At 41.1% G+C, this 25,036-nt stretch overlaps 2 protein-coding genes across 9 annotated transcripts in view; both read left to right on the top strand.

Annotated features, from left to right (window-relative positions):
• slc12a7b (solute carrier family 12 member 7b) overlaps positions 1-1,935 on the top strand; it is a 47,065-nt gene extending 45,130 nt beyond the window's left edge. For all 6 annotated transcript variants that reach the window (XM_077554915.1, XM_077554912.1, XM_077554914.1 and 3 more), the window contains one exon: positions 40-1,935. In XM_077554915.1, the coding sequence (XP_077411041.1) occupies positions 40-131 (92 nt within the window). In that variant the 3' untranslated portion in view covers positions 132-1,935. The remainder of the gene's footprint in view (positions 1-39) is intronic.
• A 1,247-nt stretch (positions 1,936-3,182) lies between these two features.
• On the top strand, positions 3,183-24,208 carry gfod1 (glucose-fructose oxidoreductase domain containing 1). 3 transcript variants are annotated; one of them, XM_077554824.1, is made up of 4 exons: positions 3,183-3,404; positions 3,538-3,893; positions 19,276-19,469; positions 20,227-24,208. In XM_077554824.1, the coding sequence occupies exons 2-4, from the start codon at positions 3,641-3,643 to the stop codon at positions 20,953-20,955; spliced, it is 1,176 nt and encodes a 391-aa protein (XP_077410950.1). In that variant the 5' UTR covers positions 3,183-3,404; positions 3,538-3,640; the 3' UTR covers positions 20,956-24,208. The 3 variants fall into 3 exon arrangements, with proteins under 3 accessions (XP_077410950.1, XP_077410952.1, XP_077410951.1); XM_077554826.1 differs by lacking the exons at positions 3,183-3,404; positions 3,538-3,893 and adding an exon at positions 17,951-18,317; XM_077554825.1 differs by lacking the exons at positions 3,183-3,404; positions 3,538-3,893 and adding an exon at positions 18,389-19,011.
• Positions 24,209-25,036: the final 828 nt, after the last annotated feature.

The raw sequence follows: 25,036 nt of genomic DNA, 5'->3' as shown, positions 1-25,036 counted from the left end.
TATTTTGTGCGTTGCATTCCTTCACTTCCTCCTTCTCAGATATGGAGTTCCTCGAGGTTTTGCTTGAAGGTCTCAACCGAGTCCTGCTAGTCCGAGGCGGTGGACGGGAAGTTATCACCATTTACTCTTAGAGGAAGGGATGGGAAAAAAAAAAAACAACAACTCCCGCCCCATTTTGCAAATTGGGCCGTTGCCTCGTATATTTATCAACAGGCATTTATTTTGAAGGGGCGGACGTTAAATGGGGTTCTTTTACGATGGGATGGCGCAATCGGTAGTGATTGATGGTTCGTCAGCAAGTCCTTTGGGAAAGGAGGGAAGGTTTTTTTGCGGGCTCTTAAGCGAGCGAGCACGGTGCACCCACTTGAGGTCGCGCTACAAAACAATAGAGCATAGACACTTTATATTTTTCATTCAACTCGTGACGAGGTTATTTTGTCCCCCCCCACCCCCCGTCGTCGTCGTCGTCATGTTCCGAACCTGACTGTTGACTGTGCTGTTGTCGAACCTCGTAAGTCTCTTTACTCTGGAAGGCGCAAAAAGCGAATTTTGTGTCCTCGGTGACCCCGCCCCTTTTTTGGCTCTTCGTAAGCTATTTGTTACACGCAAACATACTCACGTCATCTAAAGTGGCTGATACTTTCCGCATTCATATTCCTTTAGTGGATTGCGTCATCATCGGCCCTCACTGCATTTCAAAAGTAAGCACAAATGTCACGTCATACATACACTGACAGACTTTTGCACACAAAAAATAAATAAATATATATATATATTACCTGACAAAATTGCTAGAAGCTTTGAGCACCTGATTGTTTTAGATCAATAGATTGGAAGAGAAAGTGCCAAAATAATTTAAAAAGAAACTGTGGAAGTCTTAACGTTGCCCCCCCCTAAAAAAAAATAAAATAAATAAAAACATTAGCAATCACAAAATTTAAATATTTCTTCAAGTGTTACAAAAAAAAAAAAATAATTGAACTGTTGCAATTTTGAAAACAAAATATCGCCATGTCACACACAGGTCTCTCCGCAGTTTCTTTCATTTAGCAGTATTTTTTTTTTAAGTGATGAAAGTTGTATTTTCCTGCAGTTCTTTGCTGTAAAATGGCCAACTTGCGAGTCCAGTGGTCATTTTCACATTTTTTTTTGTTTTCTTGTGTTTTATTCAGTTGTTGTCGTATGGTCTCCCTAGATTGTTTTCTTACGTGAACTGAACTTGTGTTACTTTGCGTGTCTGTTGATTTTTATCAAAAGAGGCAGGAAGGAGGAAGTATGTGTAAATGAAGACAGCTACTTTTTTTTTTTTTAAACCCACCTCAAATGCAAACGTCAACGATACAACAACAAACTGAAAGCAAGCAGGATAACAGTTTGAAAATGTTTCATTTTTAGCCTCACAAAGAAGTCATTGAGAAATGAACACCAAAGTCACGTTATGAAAGTTTTATTTTCGTTTTTAATTCTGTCACTGAGCTCAGTGGCACTAAATTTGTAATCATATCACCGTGAACAAAAAGATGGTGCAAAAGAGTCGGGGGTGGCGGAGGTGTGTTGTTACACAACTCAGTGGGAACTGAGAGGTGACTGGAGAATGTTATCTACCTCAAATATGTCACGGAGGCTTGAAGACGTAGAAGAAGAAAAAAAAACTCGCGGAAACACGTTGCAGTTTCTCTAAAGAGGGAAAAAAGGAAGAAGAAAAAAGCCTCGGCTTTATAAGGCGAGCGGCAGAATCGTGTGTTTGTGTGCGTGCACGTGCGTGTGTGTGTTTTCTGACAGGTGAAGAAGCTGTTTGTGTTTCTGCTCTCGTCCTGCCCGCACTGGCTGGAAACGGAAGTCACTTTGTGGGGAGCACACGTAGAGACGCTAGCCCTGTAAATTATATTTGTGCCTCTCTGAGTAACTATTAAAAGTGCTGAAATAAAAACCGAAGTTTGTCTGTGGTTTTATTATCCTGCACACTCGGCTGAGATTAAAGTTAGGGATTTTTTGGGGGGTGAAATTACAATACAGAAATGAACATCATTTGGATGACTAGCTTTCAATTCAAACTACTTAATCCGTCCACCAGAGGGCAGCTTTGTGTTTTCATAAAATGACAAACGTGTAACTTTCTATTTAGTACAGGAGCAGCAGCTGTCTTGTGGAAAGCCGTTTGTGCATTTATTCAAAATCTTTGGAAACCAGTTTGAAGTCCATATACAAATTATCTCTTTCACTTGCAAGATAATTTAGCGCTCTAGTAGATTAGGGTCCCAAATCGCCCACCAATAAGTCATTTTGCCTGGTAACTCCTGTGTCATTTGTTTGCTCGTTACATTGTTGACCATATCGATATGTCTCATACCTCAATTGTTTACATTTGGAAAACTGAAAAGCACACAGAAGCTTAATGATTCATTCATGTTTGTCTTTGTCATCTTTAATGAATCACAAGTGAAAATCAATGGGCATGTTTCGTACAATGTCGCCGGTGCGTGTGTGTAAAAATACTACTTTATTAGAGTGAAAGTTAAAAAACAACAACTCTGAAATAAAAGTTTTTTTGTTTGTGTTTGGAAAAAGTAAACATCTTTTTTAATTGTGTATATATAATTTACCCTGTTAACGCGCTTTAATTGTATCCGGTAGCTAAAGGGTTAAAAGAGAAGTGAGAGGCAGAAGGCGTCAAGTACGCATAGACAGGAACACGCCAAAGACGGTCTAAAAAATAAAAGGTAGTTATTCTACCGCTTCAAATGTGGCTAATCTCCCTCATATATTTAGATGACATTTTCTAAATTGTCTAACACAAGCATTTATACGTTGAAGTGCTTGGCACAAGTTCACAAACCCTGTTTCATACTGAAACACGGTCGGGGGGAGGTGAATTTAAAAAATATTGTATTGAGTAAATGAGTAACTTTACTTATAAATAAAGTCACATTTCATCTTATGGATTCATTTCATTTTAATGAAAACAGTAAGAAAATGTCAAAGCTAATTTTAGCCTTTTTAGCTGTATGTGAACTAGTCAAGAACAACCATATAATTTAAAAATAAAAAACTTGAAAACATTTTTTTTCTGATGAATGCCAAAAAGGTGAGAAAACAAAACAAGCAACAAAAAAAAAAAACGAGCCTGTTGTCTTTATTCTGAAATGTCAGCAGCAGCAGCAACTTCCGGTAAATAGCAAGTGCTTGACAAGCAGTTCAAAGCCGCAACATCGCTGCCCTGCTACCTACTGCCGCCTCTTCTGAGGATCCTTTTAAGGACAAGAAGCTCCATTACATCACAACTACGCCACATTTGACGACTTACGCATCGTTGTGTCTATTTTGTGTCAAGCGAGAGAAGGTGTCAGGCAAGCCTCCGCTTGGTGCAGTCCCCCCGGACGGACGCGCTGAACGCCGCCGCAATGGTGCGTTTCTATTTTGCTTTTTGACACCGCGCGAGGACAAGCGGGCTGCTCTTCTTATCTGCCGGTTTATTTCCAGCCCTTATATTTACGGTTGTTCATCCCCCCCGATCACGTATCCGGTGGGACAATGCAGCACAGCGGCGGGCGCTTGTCTGCAGGTGGATGGCCAACCTGACGCAAAGCCTCTGCAAAACCGACCTCCCAGAAGCGCCGCCGGACATTTTTCAAGCCGAATCATGCTTCCAGGAGTAGGCGTGTTCGGCACCAGCCTGACCGCCAGGGTGATCATCCCGCTGTTAAAGAATGAGGGATTCGCCGTCAAAGCGCTTTGGGGCCGCACGCAGGAGGAGGCGGAGGAGCTCGCCAAGGAGATGGACGTCCCGTTTTACACCAACCGGATCGACGACGTACTGCTGCACCAGGACGTCGACCTGGTTTGCATCAACCTGCCTCCACCTCTGACGCGACAGATCGCCGTCAAAACCTTGGGTGAGTGGCCGGGAGGGGATGGTGAGTGGCAGGGAGGAGGAGGAGGATGCCGCTGCCGCTGCCGCTGCTGCTGGGGGTCCGAGCGATACGACCGCCCTGCAGCTTCAGTCAGTGTGCTTGACTAGAAAGGTGTGGCTGGAGACAAGGCTTCGCTTGGCATATACCATTCTATAGCAAAAACGATATTTTGTGGTTATTAGCTCAGGTGGTAGAGTGGCAGTTTCCCGAGCGGAAAGTTGTGAGTTCGTTCCTCAACCCTACAAAGTAAAAAAAATACTTTGAGTAAAATCTATTTTGAATATTTTACTCTCTTCCAAGTGTACATTTTACTCTGTTTAGAGTGGGACCAAATACACTCAGTTTAGAGTCAAATTTACTCTACAAAATGTAGCAGGTGTATTAGCATCTATGCTAATGATGTTTCACATTATTTGTTGTTGTCCTTAAGCTAAATGTTAAATGATAATTCCAAAGTTTGGTTGAACATTTTAGCGTTTAACTACACAAAATGTTTAATTACATATCGTTTGTGAGTCAGTTTTATTGTTAACATCAATTTTGAGGGTCAAATAAACAGCTTTAAGCTAGCTAGCATGCTTTACATCTTATTTGGAGAACTGCGCGTGTGAACGCGCAAGAACAGACATCAAGGAATTGTTTTAATACGTTTAAATGTGTGGGTGTGTAAACATATATTTAAAAAAAAAAAAGTTAATGGCTCGGAAATGAATCGCCCGTAATACAACAATACAGGAATTAGCAGTAATTTGAGTTGTATAGCTAACGTCCTACAATTTTACATTGTTGCGCTATTTGCTGTCAAACAGGTTTGACGGTATTTATTTTTAGATGCTAGTTTATATTGTCATTTTTATAAAATGTTTTTTTTTTTCTTCCCCACATTGTATTGCCATGTAAGGGGAACTCATGAAATTGATCTTGTGACCGCAGCCAATGTGAAAAATCACCCAGCTCTTTTAAATCAGATGACTGTGTCTAGACGCACACGCAGTCAGGCATGTGATTTAGATATCAACTGCAAGTCATGTTGGACGTATTTCGGAAATTCAATTTAGATCAGCAGGGGCATGAGAGTGTGTGTGTGTGTGTGGGGGGGGGGCTTCTGTATTGGCACTTGGTGCATTCCCACACTGTAGCCTTGTTTACTTGAGTTAAACACTGTGGAGTGCCAACACAAGAGACTGGACCACTTGTACAATAGGCCGCCGTATCCCGTTGCTACACTTATGTCAATATCTACACTGCATTAAATCACAGGCTGGCTAGACTAACATCTGCACATGCCAACAATACATAAAAAAAAAAAGTGATTTATTGGGTGTCTTTATGGGGGTTCTTGTGTCAAGTTGCTGATATCGCTGTTGCACAAGCTTGCCGATCACGGGCCAGATTATCAGTCATGTCCCAGTGAACTTGAGTCAAACGGCAACATGTGAATAGCTGCTTGTCAATGCCCCCCCCCTCACCCCCTTCCTCCCTGCTCATTTCCCCGCAGCTTTTTTGCTGCCCGTTCCTTCCCACACACCTTGTTTTCTCCTCAGCTTCTCCCCAAATGTTCAATGGTATTTACATTTTGGGAAGTCAGAGGTCACAATTTACTTCACGCTACATCAATATCCACATATTGCGTTTTATATATACCTCTTAAACGCCCACAGTAAAGGCAGGAAGTGACACAATTGGGGCAGACTCCCTTCCTGTTTGCGTGTGTGATTGTAATCTCCATGTGGCCGGCGCACGTGCGTTCTGATTCCTGTAGACTCACGATATGGCCTGGTCATGGTGTTGACAAGGAGCAAGAAATCCATCATAGGAGGTCACTAACGTGTTGTTCAGGTTCTACTAGGCTGGGTTTGACTTCTCAACAAACCGGTCGTTCTTGTCCAACAACATCTCTCCTTCCATTGGGATTTCTTTGACTTTTTATTCTTCCTTCCTCACTACTATGACATTCCTGGGGCGTCTGATGTCACTCAAGCTTTCTGGGTGTGTTCAAAGATTGACCTCGGAATATCTGGTGTGAAAGTAAGGCTTCTTAAATGAGAGCGTGTTAGGACTTCCATATTCTGTCAGTGTTGTCAGTTATGTGGATTAAAGGATTATTTGTTTTCATAGATGTGGACTGAACAAATTTGATTTATTCCGTGGCCAAGCTTCAAATGAAATTTACTCATTATCAAATCAAAATCCTACGGGAATGTGGAGTAAACATTTTTTGCAAATGCGTTTGTATTAGCACGTACTTTCGAAAGGTACTTGTTAGCTAAATGCTAAAAACTTAGCCGACAAGTACATTCAAACGTATTTGCTCATTCGTTCAAACCTTCTTGTCGGCTAAATGCTAAAAACAGCCGGCAAGTACATTCAAACGTATTTGCTAATAGGTTTAAACCTTCTTGTTGGCTAAAGGCTAAAAACTTAGCTGACAAGTACAGTACAAAATGGATGGATGGATTGATCTAATATAGGCCAAATGCTAAAAAAAAAAAAGTTTTTAGCATTTAGCCATGTATGTTCGAACGTACTAGCAAATAAGTATGGAATGTATTTACTAGTCAAAAATGTTGACTCCACATGGCAGTTGCACGCTTATGTAAAATTTCCGGCTCTTCTTGTGTGTGCATTCTTTACCATCTACAATTAGAAAGGAACTTTTGTTGCTAGCCGCAGAGGTGGCAAGTCCAGGTCCAGAAAGTAAAAACCCTGCCACAGTTTGACTTCAGCCCCTGATGCTAGCTAGCTAGCTCCCTAGCTAGTTCCCATGGTGCTCGGTTACCCGCTAAGGGGGGCAGCTAGCTAGCTAGCTAGCTCCCTAGCTAGTTCCCATGGTGCTCGGTTACCCGCTAAGGGGGCAGCTAGCTAGCTCCCTAGCTAGTTCCCATGGTGCTCGGTTACCCGCTAAGGGGGCAGCTAGCTAGCTAGCTAGCTCCCTAGCTAGTTCCCATGGTGCTCGGTTACCCGCTAAGGGGGCAGCTAGCTAGCTAGCTAGCTCCCTAGCTAGTTCCCATGGTGCTCGGTTACCCGCTAGGGGCAGCTAGCTAGCTCCCTAGCTAGTTCCCATGGTGCTCGTTCACCTGCTAGCTAGCTAGCGTTAGGGGCTAAAGCCAAACTGTGGCACTGTTTTTACTTTCTGGACCTGGATTTGCCACCTCTGGCTAGCCGGCTTTATGAATGATGCCATAAGATATTTGAATATCAAGTGGTTTGTTGGATTCACGACATAAGAGGCTCAGGTTGTAAGAAGCAAGCAATGTGTGTAAGTCCGATGCAAGTAAGAATCTGAGTACTGAAGTGTAACATAGCAAAAATAAGTTTCAGGTGCTATTTCTGTTGTTTTGATATTGTGGTCTGGAGGAAAAAGTAGAGCGGGCTTTCAGTACCGTGCACAGGCATGAAAGAAGTGGACTACTTTTCCACAACAGTCATTCATTCAAAAATAAAAAATAGAAAATATTCAGTATTGTGCAATTCAGTAAATTCTGCAATACTGTGTGAGGATACATTTTTAGATACTAAACTGTAGAGTCATAACACCTGCTCTGAAGACTACCCAAAAAGCTATTTATAATCTGGCCGCAAAGGGCAAGTAGGCGTCATCATAAATACGTGTGCTCACTGAAAATGGTGTTGTGCAATTTCCGAGTGGCGTTGAAATCTTTGGTGGAGAATTTAATGAGTTTATTTCATCGAATTGTCAAAGAATGTATCCTTGGCGCTCTTATTTTAACCTCCGATTTAAAAGCACTTTCGGGAGTTTTTGGAGTAAACACGTTTCAGATATACCAAAAATAATCCAGACAAGAGTTGGACAATAGTTTGTAGTAGTCCTGATTTTGACATTTCTTAGATTTACTGTAAATGAACCTTCTGGTTTTATGTTCTGACCTGTAAATACCTTTGTGTACCTTTGCTTTTTCAGAGTATGAGATGACCTTGAGGTAATTTGTTGTCAACCATTTTACCAGGTCAAGTAGACATTCCAACGTCTAATCTGAGTTGTGTTGCTGATTAGTTGGAAGGGTCCATTTTACCTGTGATTCAAATCAAGACAAGCTGTATAAAAAATGATGGATGAACGTTTTGGGAATTTTCCATACAAGCTTGCTATAACCAACGTTTTCCTTGCAACTAGAAAGACCATTGAGAGTGTTTAGAGAACCATTAAGACAGTTTGAGACTGTTTAAGAAATCAACATTCGTTTGTGGGATACGGGCTTTACATTTATCAGTAACTTCCACTTAGGATTTTGGTTTCAACCTAGCCAGGTTTGTCTCAGATATCTGGCAGCAGTAAGCTCCTATACATTTCTCACTGGCTCATGTTCACGTTCTCCGAGCCTTCTATTTACATGCTAATGGCTGCTCTGGGAGCATGCTTGCGAAAAAAAAAAGCCCCAGAGACGGAGAAAATGACGATGGAGTGACAACGAGGAGAAAGCTTTGCCTTCCTGTGAAATTGCTTTTGTCTGTTTGATGAATAGCTGAGCAGGGGACGCTCTTTCAGGCAGCCTGACAAGTGAGCATTCTTGTATTAAGTCGAGAACCGCCTGATCGCCGCCCCTTTCTAAGCCTTGTCTTTCTTTACCTTGGATCTGCGAGAAGGAAATGTTGTGTATAGTGGTGAACTTGAGGCTTTTTTGGTTGAGGGATCACATTATGTTACTAAATATTGAGTGCATGGAACCATTTTAGGATTGTAGCTAATAACAGAGGACAGCAGCCAAGATCCCTCTAGCAGAGGTGGCAAAACCGGGTCCAGAAAGTAAAAAACCCTGCCACAGTTTGGCTTTAGCCCCAGGTGCTAGCTAGCTAGCTCCCTAGCAGGTAAACAAGCACCAGTGATAGATATTGTAACATTTTTAATACTTCATTTCATATATTAACCATTGTTACACATTATTAACATTTTAATTCTTCAGTATTAACCTTGTCGAAATGTTTTGTGTCCTGTGCAGAGCAGATGGTGTTGATTTCGGTATAATTTGACCTTAAGCTGGGACATACTATTTAGTCTAAAAAAGTTCCTTCTCAGCGTTTTGTGCGAAAACACATTTGGTCCTTGAGAACAGAATCTGTTTTGAACACCCACACCTGACTCTGTTTTCGCCATCGCTCACGGAAAAGTACCAGAGAGTATGTTTTGTCTACAAATGAAAGAGAGGCGGTCTTTTTAACTATAAGAAAGCGTTGTGCATGCGGAAGAGCTACATTTGACGCTCTGAATCCCACCTGTTTAAGTGATGAATTAGAGGCTGTTATCTGTCCAGAGATCTCTGACTGATTAAAAATCATTTTTGCAAAGGTGTATTTTTCTTACATTAAATCTATCTTCATTTTTGGAACACGCAAAGAGGACAAAATAATTTTATTCCTCTTTAGGTGAGCTTGTTAGCTAGCTCCCTAGCAGATAAACAAGCACCCGGGGAGCTAGCTAGGGAGCTCGTTAGCTAGCACCTGGGGCTAAAGCCAAACTGTGGCAGGGTTTTTACCTTCTGGACCTGGATTTGCCACCTCTGCATTCTAGTTGCGTAAAAATGATTTCTGACGGATGCTAGCTTAATGTTAGCCTACCGTATAACGTCTGGCGTTAACGAAAATGAGCAAAAATGTCAAGGTAATCATAAACCTTCAAACAGCTGTGACTTGAATGTAATTTAGACTGTGTTCTGTAAAACCCATAAAACAACCTTCACGTAAAAATCTGTGGTACAACGGAGACGTAAACTATGTACGGCAGTGTATCGAGGGCAACACTTTATTCCGAAGGTAAAGCTGATGAGAATGAGGCGCAGATGTCCTTCATGTTGCAGCATTCAGGAATCAGCTTGCTTCTGATTTTTTTAATTGGCCACATGGGGCGGGAAGGACAACATGAATATCCAAGCGAGGGCGGGGGGCTGTTTAGTCAAATCCGCCCTTCTTTCTCTTTCAGGCTGATACTGATTGCAGTCTGATGTTTCAGGTTATATGTGAATGTTGAAGAAAACATATTTTTTAAGAATTGTTCAGTTCAAAGTCAAACTTTTCATCCATGACAGGAAATTGTATCTGGGCCCGTTTCATTTCCTGTTACCCACAGTTGGGTGAATTCGGATGAAAACTTGTATTATTCAAAAATAGCTTCCATCTTAAAACTAAGATGGGGAGGAGAGACATTTCATATCTCTTTCCGTCTTTCTCGTGCATGACTCAAGCTTTGGTGTGGTTCTGTCTGGCCGTGAATAAATTCCAGCTGCCTTCCATGACTCAAGTACGGAGTCATTGTCTGGACTTCAATTGTGTAAGATAAGAAAAAAAAAATGAGTCAAATATCAGAGTTTTAAATTGTATTCTCATTGGATGCAATGCTAGCACACTGCAAAGTTGTGGCCTTTTCCAACGTCTAAATTGGTGAGTAGGCAAATCGAACATTCACAGTTAATTTATATAACAGTTTATTTCTGTCATGCCTCTCATGTTCCTCCCTCCACTCTGTAGTTTGTTTGCATTTCCAACACAGGTCACTGGTAGAGATGGAAAACAGAGGTGGCAAATCCAGGTCCAGAAAGTAAAAACCCTGCCACAGTTTGACTTTAGCCCCTGATGCTAGCTAACTAGCTCCTATGGTGCTCGTTTACCCGCTAGGGGGCAGCCAGCTAGCTAGCTAGCTCCCATGGTGCTCGTCTACCTGCTAAGGTGCTAGCTAGCTAGCTAGCGTCAGGGGCTAAAGCCAAACCGTGGCAGGGTTTTTACTTTCTGGACCGGGATTTGCCACCTCTGGACGGGAAATAGTTTTTCCTGAGCTGTAATGTAATTTACTGAAGAGCTAATTTCATATATTGATACAGAAATTGATATGACACGCGCTAGTTGCATTTTAGCTTGATATTGTTTTGCTAAAGTCCATCCGCGTTGTGTTGTACTAGCTTCATCCTAGCTAGCACTAACCTATTTCATCCCTCAGGTCCGGTGGCTAATAACAACCAAATAACAAAAATAGAGTCAAATATCAGAGTTTTAAATTGTATTCTCATTGGATGCAATGCTAGCACACTGCAAAGTTGTGGCCTTTTCCAACATCTAAATTGGTGAGTAGGCAAATCGAACATTCACAGTTAATTTATATAACAGTTTATTTCTGTCATGCCTCTCATGCTCCTCCCTCCACTCTCTACTTTGTTTGCATTTCCAACACAGATCACTGGTAGAGATGGGAACAGAGGTGGCAAATCCAGGTCCAGAAAGTAAAAACCCTGCCACAGTTTGACTTTAGCCCCTGATGCTAGCTAACTAGCTCCCACGGTGCTCGTTTACCCGCTAGGGGGCAGCCAGCTAGCTAGCTAGCTCCCATGGTGCTCGTCTACCTGCTAAGGAGCTAGCTAGCTAGCGTCAGGGGCTAAAGCCAAACCGTGGCAGGGTTTTTACTTTCAGGACCGGGATTTGCCACCTCTGGACGGGAAATAGTTTTTCCTGAGCTGTAATGTAATTTACTGAAGAGCTAATTTCATATATTGATACAGAAATTGATATGACACGCGCTAGTTGCATTTTAGCTTGACATTGTTTTGCTAAAGTCCATCCGCGTTGTGTTGTACTAGCTCATCCTAGCTAGCTAGCTGACACTGCATCCCCCCCCCCCCCCATTCTGTGTATACTATAAATACAACACTAGCCAGTCGCATGATGCTATCCCATTTTCCTCTCTTCCTTGCCTTCTCTTTCCTTTATAGACCTGAGTGGAAAGAAAGGGTGTCAGGGGGGTTTCATCACCATGACAACAGTCCAGATTTAACCAAGCAGCAATGTGTGCTCTTTTCGCAAAAAAATTCATTTGTCTCCGACAGATATGAGCCTCACACCAAGCTATTTAGGACAGCCGTCATTGGGCCCCAGGGTGAAGATGTCACGCAGCTGCCCAAGGATGTTCATGGTTATTAGTTTACTGTTATTAGTAATGCGGGTTTGTCATCTAATTAGCGTGTCAGATTGGGTCTTTTCTCTTTGGCGTCACATCAGTGTTGGGACTCGAGGATAATTTCATGTTAAATTAATTCAACTTCTCTAATTATGAACCATTGAGAACATGAAGATACTCAGTTGGTTATTCAGTTCCTTTACAAGACCATTAAGCATTTTGTTTATATGTGGGGGATTTTTTTTTATTAGAACTGCCTTGCATCTTATCAACATTCTAAATTGGTTTCGCTTCAAAGACTTCACATAAACTGTAGCTGCCCTCACTCCCTTGACTAGAGCTTCAGATTTTTTTTTTTATTATTATTATTTTTTTATCTAAAAAAAATATTTTTTTTACTTCATTGTACTGATTTATTGCGTCTATGAAGCTATAACAGCATTTTTTTTTAATTATGAAAACAGTAGAGAATTTCCGCCTCTTATCTTCTAATTGTAAAGTTGAGTCATTAAATTGAAAGTTATTCCGGTCCGCTGGACCCATTCTCTTTACTCACAAGTCAGAGTCTGACTCTGACCTCAACCATGGGCTCTGGAATATGTAATAATTGGCTAACTGAGATGTGTATTGATAATTCCATGGCACTGTCTCTGGTTCTGAAGTAGCAGATGGAATTGTCGATGTGGCCGTTTTCTCTTCTCATGACTATGACAAAAAAAAAAAAAAAAAAAAAATCAATAGAAGAACTATTTCAAAGACATATTTTCAATATTTGGCATGTATCATTTTGTTGCGCTTGACCTCAATCTGATAAAGAAACACGAATGTGATAATAACATGGGGCCATGTTGGTTTCATTTCACCGGTCTATGTTGTAGGCTGTGAGCACAAGTGTGCTGATTAGGCTGCAGTGCGGTGTGTGTGCGCGCGAGTGATTAGAAAAGAGGACTTGCAGCCCGGCAGTTTATTCAACCCCAGGCCACCCCAGGACCACAGGGGGTTCGAGCCTGATAAACCACTTCTGTGGCAACCTTTTTCGTATTTGTCATGACTATTAGCCACTGTCCTGCATCTTTAACTTTTTTTTTTTTTAACATCAACACAGTTAGCCTATACACAACCATGAGCCCATGTTCCATAAATGACTGTATTCAGCAAACCATCTTCAGATGAGGCTTATTAACTTGTTCCGTAAATATCACGCTAGCTCAAACTGACGTGACATTACAGAAATATGAGCACTAACACTTTAGCATTACGAGAGAAGCACAATCTCATATCACATATTCATCTCTTGCAGGTGGATCTGGAATATTATTATTATTATTTTTATTTTTTTATTATTATTTTTTTTTTCTGGATAATATTATTATTATATTCCATACCCCACACTATTGAAATGCTGTTTGTGTTTGTCTGTTTGTTAACTGGAAAAATAAACAAACTCTGAATATCGACCAATGGTCTAACCTCTTCATAAATCACATTTTAATGGAAAAAATATCTGCCTCAAATAAAAACCAAATATCAAAATTGATAGAAACATGGTCTACGTATATAGAATTTTTTAACCTAATTCTGGTTACTTAATTCTGTCTGTTAGCGAGAGCCACCACATCGTGATAACTTACATTGATGTTTCTGCATTTGGCAATTTATTATTATATTATATTATTAGTATGGGATTTTTTTTAATAGGCTTTAGGTGAACTGATCAATACACACACGCTCGCACGCACGCACACACACACGCACATACACATACTCACCCACATACAAAAAAAAAAAAATATATATATATATATGTAAAATATTTATTTTTATTTTTATTATTATTATTATTTTTAATATTAAAAAAAAGGAGAGCAATGATGATGTCAAATCGAATGAACAATACTGAGCTTTCGTGAGACAAAAAAAATGAAATGCTGTTTGTGTACTCAGTATCCTGCGCTGACTTATGACAGTTAGCATGCTAGCAAATATGTCAGCTTCAATTTCCAGTTTAAATTTTATTGTTGGTGAACCTCGTTTGTAGATGATTTTTATTTTTGTGACAAACATTGAGTTTCACAAAACATTTCTGTCAACAGTGCGTGTAAAACAGAAGCTAGCCATGCTAGCGTTAGCATCATCTTCAATTTGACGTGCACGACAGCAGGGTCTTTTCCGTTTCACTTGACTCAATACAGCGTAGCCTAATGGTATCATTTAAAACAAGCCGAGTGCACGGCCATTATCGCTATGCTTTTAGCGCGCCCATTCGACGTGAGCGGCCCGGAATGGAAGCCGTTTTGGTCACTAGTCATCTCGCTATCATCTTCCAGCGGACCGGGTTGGTGCATGGGTTAATGGCAGCACTTTTAGCAATGCTAATCAAGTAAATCAAGGGCATTAGCTGAAAGAGGAAAAGCTGGCTGAGTGAGACTAATGCCTTTCATCATTCATACTCGCTTTGTTTTGACGTGCGTGCAGTTGGAGATGGAGCTGAAGCACATCTTTCAAAGGCAACCGGGTTATCTGGTTAATCTAGTCTCGTGTGTGTGTGTGTGTGTGTGTGATCGTGTGTTATGCGCCAGGATATTTTTTTCCTAGTTATTTCAAACAAAATAATGAAAGAAAAAAATATTATTATTAAATTAATTTTAATGTATCCATTGCAGGTGTATCTAATGTTGCTCCTGTGTGTTGTTCCCTCCTGGCTTTGTAATTGATTTAGGTCAAATTACATTTGGGGTCATCATCTGCCTATACACATGCTTGTTTTGTTTTGTGTGTGCGTGTGTGTGTGTGTGTGTGTGTGTTTTTTAACCATTTCTGTGCTATAGTAACCAAATTTGGTAATTAGATAAAAGTGCATTATGGTGACATTTTATCATGATCATTTGAAATAGGGCTTCTGGGTTTGAAATAAAAATTTGTATTTCAATAAGTTCACTAAATGGGGTTTAAATCCATGCTTCTAAATATATAATACTGTACTCACTCGTCATTAATCAAATTTGATTTGCTTTAAGAATCTTTATCTCATCAAGATGGATCGTTGTTTGCGAAAAGCAAATGCATTCTCAAATGATGACATCACCGTTTAAACATTTGGGATGAGAATGTCCAAGGTTACATTCTTGTGTGTTACTTCTTTTTTCCCCGCTTTTGCTGACGACAAGCGTAAAGTCCATATACTGTATTGGTACACAGTAGCAAGCACAGTAAAGAGAATAACTAACCCGGATCACATGTTTTAGTGGCTGAAAATATTGTTGGACCAGTTAGGACATCTCATTCTTAAGCTTATATTGTAGCACTATAGTCATTTCTACTGGCCATATTACTCCTAAGAAACGTTTCTCGGCATACGATCCTATACATTTACAATATGTCTAATCTGTGCGTATACGTATCGTTTATACAGTAGTCTGCTCGCGAGATGGGAGGAGTAAAATGGCCGCCCTGTCGCTTTCTACTGGTACACAGATGATAAAGCCATACAGTAGTCTTCTCGCGAGATGGGAGGAGTAAAATGGCCGCCCTGTCGCTTTCTACTGGTACACAGATGATAAAGCCATGCAGTAGTCTGCTCGCGATGTGGGAGGAGTAAGATGGCCGCCCTGTCGCTTTCTACTGGTACACAGATGATAAAGCCATGCAGTAGTCTGCTAGCGAGATGGGAGGAGTAAGATGGCCGCCCTGTCGCTTTTTACTGGTACACAGATGATAAAGCCATACAGTAGTCTGCTCGCGAGATGGGAGGAGTAAGATGGCCGCCCTGTCGCTTTCTACTGGTACACAGATGATAAAGCCATACAGTAGTCTGCTCGCGAGATGGGAGGAGTAAGATGGCCGCCCTGTCGCTTTCTACTGGTACACAGATGATAAAGCCATTTGAAAGTGACAGAGTAAACATGAAGTCTGAGCTTTGTGCTTAAGACTCTAATCCTGCCGGTAATTTCCCCCCGCATTTGCTATTCAGACCTAAATAACACTCTGATATGGGATATAAACGAATGTGCCTTTTTTGAGGAGAAAAAAAAAAAGACAATTTTTTCAATTGTCTCAGTGTGATTGACTTTAAGATGGAATCAAGGATTTCAAAGTTTGAGAAAAAACAAAACAATTAGAGATACAAATCATAGCATGCAACACTAAGTAGAGAATGCAAACATATCTGGTGTGTTGACAGGTTCTCATTTCAACTGAAAGTTAGCATGTTAAAATGTTAACAATGACTTTAACTGTTATGCAGGAATGTAAAAGACTCCACCCGGACTTGCTTCGCCAGGCCGGCCAGATGCTGGCGCACAGCTTGGCAGATGGCTTTTGTGTGGACTGTTCCAGTCACGTATTCAGCATCTTTCCTAATCCACCTGGCTCCCCCCTGTGGTCATTTCCTCCTTTTGTTGTCTCAGGGATGCATTTGGAAAGACAGTCAATTTGATATCCGAATTGACTCATGTAGACGGTCGAAAACAAATGAGTAATAATGATTCCGCCATATGATGATAATCTGGGCTCGACCTGGCCTTCCTTTACAGCTACCGCTTCCAACCAATTTCTTGCGTTATGAACACACACGTTCTCAACTCCCTCCGCCGCACACTCACAAAGGGTATTATGTCACCCTGGACCGGTGAGTATTAGTGTGCAAGAAGATAACATTGGAGCCATTGCCAGAGAGACCCAGGTGGTCTGGATGGTAGCCAATTGAGAGAAGCGCTCGACTGCAGAGTCAGCCTTGACTTAGAATGACGCAGCTGCTCTCGCTTGTGACTTTGATTCTGCTGCTTCCCTTTAAAATAAGCACTCAGTCCTTCCTGCGGGTCCCTCGGCACCGAGGAAGAACCGTTTTTAATTGTGACTCAATGTAGAAAGGGTATATAACAAGCTTTTCCTCTGTAAAAATTTGACTGCTGCTTACTGAAGAGTTGGGACCGTCACATAAAAGCTTCATCACACTGTTATGAAGCAAATAATCCTCAAAATAATCTTGTGGCGCTGTAGCGCAGCCACAGGGAGTTAATGGAAAGCGTAGAAGAAGAATCAGCGAAGAAAACGAACCACTGATCTGAATAGCCGATGGGTCAAGACTTTTGAAGCCGCGAGGCCGCCATATTACTCCTCCTAAGAAACTTTTCTCGGCATACGATCCTATACATTTACAGTATGTCTAATCTGTACGTATACGTATCATTTATACAGTAATCTGCTCGCGAGATGGGAGGAGTAAGATGGCCGCCCTGTCGCTTCAACAGCTTCTGCTATATTACTCCTAAGAAACATTTCTCGTCATACGATCCTATACATTTACAGTATGTCTAATCTGTATGTATACGTATCATTTATACAGTAGTCTGCTCGCGAGATGGGAGGAGTAAGATGGCCGCCCTGTCACTTCAACGGCTTCCGCCATATTACTCCTAAGAAACGTTTCTCGGCATACGATCCTATACATTTACAGTATGTCTAATCTGTATGTATACATATCGTTTATACAGTAGTCTGCTCGCGAGATGGGAGGAGTAAGATGTCCGCCCTGTCGCTTCAACGGCTTCCGCCATATTACTTCCAAGAACCTTCTCTCGGCATACGATCTTATACATTTACAGTATGTCTAATCTGTATGTATACGTATCGTTTGTACAGTAGTCTGCTCGCGAGATGGGAGGAGTAAAATGGCCGCCCTGTCACTTCAACGGCTTCCGCCATATTACTCCTCATAAGAAAAGTTTCTCGGCATACGATCCTATACATTTACAGTATGTCTAATCTGTATGTATCCGTATCGTTTATACAGTAGTCTGCTCGCGAGATAGGAGGAGTAAGATGGCCGCCCTGTCGCTTCAACGGCTTGTACGAGGCGTGTACGGGCTATCGGCTATTCAGGAGTATATACAGTTCAGTGTGACGAACGCAGGAGAAGTGTCAATGGCGGGTGATTGCAGTACAACAACATCACGCAAAATATTTTGCTGTAAAAGTGAAGGAGGTTGCACAAAACGACTACGACACGGCTATCCGCCATTGTTGACAGACTGGCGGTTCACGCGCAGTCAGGCGATAATTGGCGCATTTGTGATCGGGGCCTTAGCTTTTCTGCTCATTTTAGAGAACGAGTGCCACCTGTGTAGAGTCGCACACCTGAGTGAGCAGAGTTAATCAGTGTCTATTTTGGCAGCACATCTCATGGGTTTAGTGAGTTTTGTATTGACAATTAGCATTGATAGGTTGGATCTGTGTAGAGTGGTAGTGGGTTGGTGACCATTTGGTTTAAAATTCACATCAGCCTTTTGTTAATTTCTCCATCTCTGACAACATAAATATCTGAATATAGACGCCAAACAACCTATGATATCAGCGATATTTCTGGCGCACCCGTCTTCCTGTGAAGGCTTTCCTGGATATGGCAGCTTGTATTAAGCACTTGGATTTACTTTAAGACGCCAGGATTGGATTTCAGTCTTTGAGGTTTACTCACCCGCTCTGACACGATGTCAGTTCCGTGTGCTTCAAAGGTACCTGAAGGCATCCTAAGACTGCTGACAAACCTATTTTTTTCGTATCGAAATAGTTCAAATTAGAATGACAACTTTTATAATAGAAAAACAATTTGGAAATTGGTTTGTCTATTCATCAAATAATACACTGTGTGTCTCTCGCGTCATTCAAAATCTCTCCTTGCTTTGCAGCATACAGTATGTCCTGTCTCTAAATTATTGATGTAAGGGGACCAAGCTGTAGTGCTGAGTTTTTTTCTGCTCCATTACGACTCTGCCGCCGCACCGCTCTGGCTATCACCCCCGTTAAGGTTGCCAGACGACTACTAGCTTAAATTGTCATGCTTCGCCATCAAAATTAACGGCAGTGTAGTGACAGCAGCTGTCAAAACAGGCGTAATAGTGAGGTGCAGATGTGGAGACATCGTCTCCATGAAGATGTTTAACCAGACTTGACCAAACAGTACAAGTTAATGCATCTTTTGAGCTTTGATAAGCAACAGAAATGGATAGAGCACACATTTGTGTTTTGTGTTTCTGTAAGGGTTGGTTCTTCCTCTGTATATCTCAGATCTGGGTCAAAGGGATTAGTTTCCATGCTTGGACAATTGCTTCTAATGACAGATTAGAATGGGAAGTTTCATTTTCACACACCCCTGCCACCCTCTCCACCACCGAGAATCAGTTACTGTGCTTGATGACGTTTACTTCGGTGAGGAAATTCTGAATGCGACAAACACAGACCTTGCTGCATGTTATTGACTAAATCTATGAAAAATCTATGGGGTACTTAGTGGTTTTGTCTTTGGTCCAGATCTCACCATCCTCACACAAAGCTTTGTTGAAATCACTTTAGTAGGCATTGCTTAATATTTCTAACACATAACAGGAAAAAAAGATCAGCATAATTTTTCAGGTTAATCAAAATTACTAACCCTGACTGCCAAACTGTGCTCTTTTTTTTTTTTTTTTGAAGGTATCGGAAAGAACGTGATTTGTGACAGGACAGCCACGCCTTTGGATGCCTTCCGAATGATGTCTGCTGCCCAGTACTACCCCAAGTTGCTAAGCATTATGGGAAATGTTCTTCGCTTCTTGCCGGCTTTTGTTCGAATGAAGGAGCTGTTGGAGGAAGGCTACGTAGGGGAGCTTCTGGTTTGCGAGGCGCAGGTATGATCAAACTGTCATGAACCTCCGTTTATCGCGAGGTTACATTCCGGAACCACACAAGTATTCCATAGCCAAGCAAGAGTCAACTTGTACTTCAAGTTTTTCCTCACTTAGTTTGTTTACCATATAACTGACACACAACACCAAAGAGAAACAGCAAACCAGACCACTAGCTTAATGCTAACATATAATGCACAACATCATAGACTGGTTAACGGAAATTAGCATAGTTAGCAAGCAAGGATGAGACTGTGAATCACGTTCATCCACACCAATCAGTAATGTTGTCATGATTGTGATTAGACTCCAGAAGAGAAATTTTAAAAATGACGTAATGTTGTCATGATGTAGTTTGACACAGGATTTGACTCCAGAACTCGTCAGAATCAGTTACATTGTCATGATTACGATTAGACTCCAGAAGAGAAATTTTTAAGAATTAGTCACATCGTCATGATTTGGTTTGACACAGGATTTCACTCCAGAACAGAACTCTTAAGAATCAGTAACGCCATGATTTGGTTTGAAACAAGATTATTTATACACCAGAACAGAACTTTTAACAATCAGTAACGTTATCATGATTACGATTAGACTCCAGAACTGAACCCTTATTTAAGAATCATTAACGTCATGATTTGGTTTGACACCGAATTAGACTCTAGAACAGAACTCTAACCTTTGCTCAAACGTTTTTGGATTGGAGCTAATCAAAAGGTTACTATGCTAAAATGTGTATTTTGGGCCTTGTTTGAAGGTCCACAGTGGCAGTCTACTAGGGAAGAAATACAACTGGAGTTGTGATGACCTCATGGGAGGCGGAGGCCTGCACTCAGTGGGCAGTTACATCATCGACCTGCTAACGTTCCTGACAGGCCAACGTGCGGCAAAAGTCCACGGCTTCCTCAAGACCTTCGTCAAACAGACGGACCACATCCAAGGCATCCGGCAGATCACCAGCGACGACTTTTGCACCTTCCAGATGGTGCTAGAAGGAGGGGCCTGCTGCACCGTCACACTCAACTTCAACGTCCCTGGAGAATTCCGACAAGAAGTGATCATCGTCGGAACAGTTGGGAGGTTATCGGTCATGGGGACGGACTTGTACGGACAGAAGAACAACGGCGGCGGAGGCCCGGAACTTCTTCTCAAAGACACTACACCTCTTGAAAAGGCTTCGTTACCAGATAAAGCCTTCAGTGACATCCCTTCTCCGTATCTTACCGGAATGATCCGAATGATCCAGGCTGTTCGGCAGGCCTTTCATGACCAGGACGATCGACGGACGTGGGACGGCAGGCCTTTGACGATGGCCGCCACCTTTGAGGATTGTCTTTATGCGCTCTGCGTGGTGGACACCATCAAGAAATCCAACCAATGCGGGGAGTGGCAGAACATTGCGGTTATGACGGAAGAACCAGAAGTCAGCCCGGCTTATTTGATAAGCGAGGCCATGCGTCGGAGTCGGATGTCACTCTACTGTTAGGATCTGAACCCTATGATGCACTGCTATCATTATCAGTGACTTCAATAGTATGTTTGGTGCTGTCAAATATGTATTGTTGCTGTTGACCATTACCAAAAGGGGTATTGCGCTTCTCACGTCCCAAAGTGGTCTGGAAGACAACACACACTGTGAGTTTGTGTGAGACCAGCCAAGGAAGTCCTGACAGATACAATTGCAGTGCTGCTGTAATGTTGCTTTCTAGGTTTAACAAGTGAATGTTTAAAAAAAAGAAGGAAAAAAAAAAGGATGTGCTTCAGGCAGCTTCTCTCTGTCTGTGCTCTATGTGTCCGATGCTGTGACGCAAGAGAATCAATCGTTGGGCTGATGGATTTTCTCGTGAGCTTTAACCTCTGCGATGGTCTAAAGATGTAGTGTTTGAGTTTTTGGCTGGATTTACAATTCCAAATTGCCAATTATTCTGATTATGTCGGATTTACTGACTGTATGGGGTATGTCCGATCTCTAGATCTAGAGCGGATATCTGATAATTTTTTTAAACTGGAGATATACGCAGAGGTGTGCGCGCCCAAGAATTTTGAGCGTCCGTCATTTAGCATTCTCATCGATATCGTCATCGTCAATCGGTCAATATTTCGAGCAGAGGTGGCAAATCGGTCCGGAAAGTAAAAACCCTGCCACAGTTTGGCCTTAGCACCTGGCGCTAGCTAGCTAGCTCCCTAGCAGGTAAACAAGCACCATGGGAGCTAGCTAGGACGGCCAAAAGAATTAGTGATAAGGGCAGAAGCCAAACTGTGGCAGGGTTTTTAGTTTCTGGACCTGAATTTGCCACCTCAAATTTCAAGCCAAACCAAACTGTAGTCATCAATCCATCAACATTATTTTAACCACTATGTCACTCATGTTGTGTACACGTCGTACTACTACTGCGCACGACCAATGGCATAGATATAAACACTTGTCCGCGCTGTGAGCCAATGTGAAGAAATGTGAGCACAGGACGGCCATCTTGGGACAGGGCTGCTTAATTACTCATAACATTACACTCAATGGAGCACAGATTTTAAAACAACTGTAAATTGCTCAACTCTCCCAAATTCTCAACCGTTTTTTTTTTTTTTTACTTTTTGTTGTTTGATATGACACAAGAGGTTACACAAACAACTATTCAATTCAAAAGTTCAGCCTGACTCATAGCCACGTTACTAAGGTCTGTAATACATTTTTAAATCTGCCAAGAATTCAGCGAGTTACGACTTACGAGTATTTAAGTGAGTATATCATCCAACTTACCACCGACTACAACACAGCGAACCAGAGCAGTCCCCTGTCCTAAGATGGCCGACCAATGGTCACATTGCCAATTACATCATGAGACATCTAGTGCCTATATCTATGACCAACAGACTCAAGACTTCCCCCTTAGCTGTTCAATAACCTGCCTGATGTAAAATGGCGCAGCAAAGGACCCCTTGCTGTCTAACAATGTGCCTGATGTAAAATAATCAAACCAATGCTTGCACAAATATAGCAATAACGTCAGCAAATGGGCGTCCATCTTTGACGGACTGAGAAGGTATGTTCACCCAGTTATTGATAATTATTTTTCACGAGTGTCTCCTCACGCTACAAGACATATCCAATTTCCACCACCTAGGATTCAAAAATCTGAATTGTGTCACTTCAATCATACAGTGTAAATCCAGCTTCAATCGCTTGTTAAATTATAATAAGGTATGTATTTATTTCTGGAATTTTGGTTTACATTTGCAAGAAAAGTATAATTGTGCCCTTTTTTTATATATATATAAAGCCTGTTTAACACATGCAATGGAATAGTCAAAAACCAATGGCATACTGTTGCACTGAAGTACATATGTTACTGTATGTTGTGTCGGTAGTTAGGTTCATTGTCAAGTACACTGTTTTATGCATTGCATTCATCAAATTGAAGGTATTAAACGCTATTTTGCTTTGCTGCCTTGTCTTCCGGAGAAATGTGAAAGGCACACTGAGGTGGCAGAAAGTAAAAACCCTGCCACACAGCATCAGGGGCTAAAGCCAAACAGTTTGGCTTTAGCCCCGGCGGCTAGCTAGCTAGCTCCCTAGCTAGCTAGCTCCCTAGCTAGCTTGCTCCCATGGTGCTTGTTTACCTTTTAGGGAGCTAGCTAACATCAGGTGCTAAAGCCAGTTTGGCTTTAGCCCCAGGTGCTAGCTAGCTAGCGAGCTCCCTAGCTAGCTCCCATGGTGGTTGTTTACCTATTAGGGGGCTAGCTAGTATCAGGGGCTAAAGCCAAACTGTGGCAGGGTTTTTACGTCCTGGACTTGGATTTGCCACCTCTGATGGCACATACATATATATACATATTTTTTTGTAGTTCTTTAAACATTGTTTCATGTGGTTCATTGGCTTCCAGTCTCATCTCAGGAGTCTTCCATCAACCAAGATTTCCACTATTTTACCATTCGCGACGGTTTATTTATATTTTCTCTCTGCTGTAAAAAGGGCCTACTTAATTTAAAATAGTGTACTATCTGACTCAAGATGGTTGATGCTAATGTCAAAGATTAAATGTGTAAGTTTTTTTTTTTTACCCCTTTTAAATATCCATTCCAAGATATGTTGTTTTTGTGTGCTTGTGTACTTTGTCAGGGCTTTACTGCCCTCAATTCCAATATGTGATCTGGCAGACGACACATTTTACATTTTATTTTATTTCAAATAAGAATTTCCAAAAGTCTTAATATATCTCTATGTTACTGGAGTAATTTTACGTATGTACCAAATGTACAGTATACAATTGGGTAATGTTTTGAACAGTGAGCAGCCTAAGGGATTTTTACACATTTCACAAAGGTTTCAAATTGACATCTGACTCACACCTAAGATTTCCCAAAACGTCAGCCAAACTACGACGCATCCTTTTTGACTCACAAGCTACAGAGCTACTTCTTTTTATGCATCTCGCTTCCTCTGTGTGGTTTCATTTTCTTAAACGTCATTATCATCGTCATTATTAGCTATGTAACAACTACTGAAAAATATACATATGGTTATATTATCAAAGGAACAATGTTTGTCAAAATAAGAAGTACTGTATGTATTTGTAAAATAATAATAATAACTGGAATCTGTTTTCATGAGTATTGCCAGGTATTTATTGTTTGTTGTATGCTGCTGAAACTACATGGCTTGAAATGCAGTTTACAGGATGTGGGACAATATAAGCTGGGCCCTATATTTCCCGTCTATAAAATAGAATTGTTTGAAACACCCTGGTCTTTAAGGTGTGTCATTTTTACACACTCATTTACACACAAACAATCGCACTATGTTTTTAAATACTTTAATGTACTCGAGTTCAAATATGTGTTTTTTTTTTTACCTCACCCATCAAGTGTGAGCACATTTCCAAGGTGTAAAACCAATCTCACTCCTTTAATGAAATACTTTGATTTAATCTGTGCTACTGCACAAAACAAGTTTATTTATAAATACAGTCATAGATTTTAAAAAAATTAAGTATAAGCTTTTTTTCCCTTCAAAACATCATCATCTATTTTAAAAAGGACATCATTCATACAATATGATATAATGTATCTCAAAATTGCGTTGTAATTTGAAAAGGTTTAAGATCGAAAGAAACACCTTGAAACAGTTCAGGGGAAAAAAGGCAATGCACTGTAGATGTGTTGTGAAAGGCTTCAATTTGTTAATTGAGAACACAAGCTCAAAAGAAATGCTTCTTTTGTGGCAGAGACTGTTACTTAGCAACTAAAAGTCATGTTGCTGGTTGAACCCCCCTCTCTCTTACGCACATAGTAACGCTACACTCAAAAAGTAACCTTGGTAACTATTGCAATTTTGACGAGCGTGTAAAGATGAACACCTGTTGTTTATGGAATTTTAATACAGATAAACAAATATCCACATTGCTGTCATTATTACAGATACAGTATGGTACAGTTGAGGTCTCTTTTCCTCCATTAAATTATTAATTAATGTTATTAATTAAATTAGTATTGCTAATTTGTATATGGTGAAGGGTGAACGTGGGGAAGTAAAATCTGATGTCTACTGCATATACTACAAGTCACTGAT

This window comes from Vanacampus margaritifer, chromosome 20, assembly GCF_051991255.1.
Source record: "Vanacampus margaritifer isolate UIUO_Vmar chromosome 20, RoL_Vmar_1.0, whole genome shotgun sequence".
NCBI classification, from domain to species: domain Eukaryota; kingdom Metazoa; phylum Chordata; class Actinopteri; order Syngnathiformes; family Syngnathidae; genus Vanacampus; species Vanacampus margaritifer.
Note: the sequence above shows the minus strand (reverse complement) of the source record. Positions and strands in the feature narration are given on the sequence as shown.

Excerpts from the sequence above, each read along its gene's own strand:
- gfod1 (XM_077554824.1), top strand. The coding sequence starts at position 3,641 with ATGCTTCCAGGAGTAGGCGTGTTCGGCACCAGCCTGACCGCCAGGGTG. Across the intron at positions 3,894-19,275 it reads GATCGCCGTCAAAACCTTGG|GTATCGGAAAGAACGTGATT; the intron begins GTGAGTGGCCGG and ends TTTTTTTTGAAG. Across the intron at positions 19,470-20,226 it reads TTCTGGTTTGCGAGGCGCAG|GTCCACAGTGGCAGTCTACT; the intron begins GTATGATCAAAC and ends CCTTGTTTGAAG.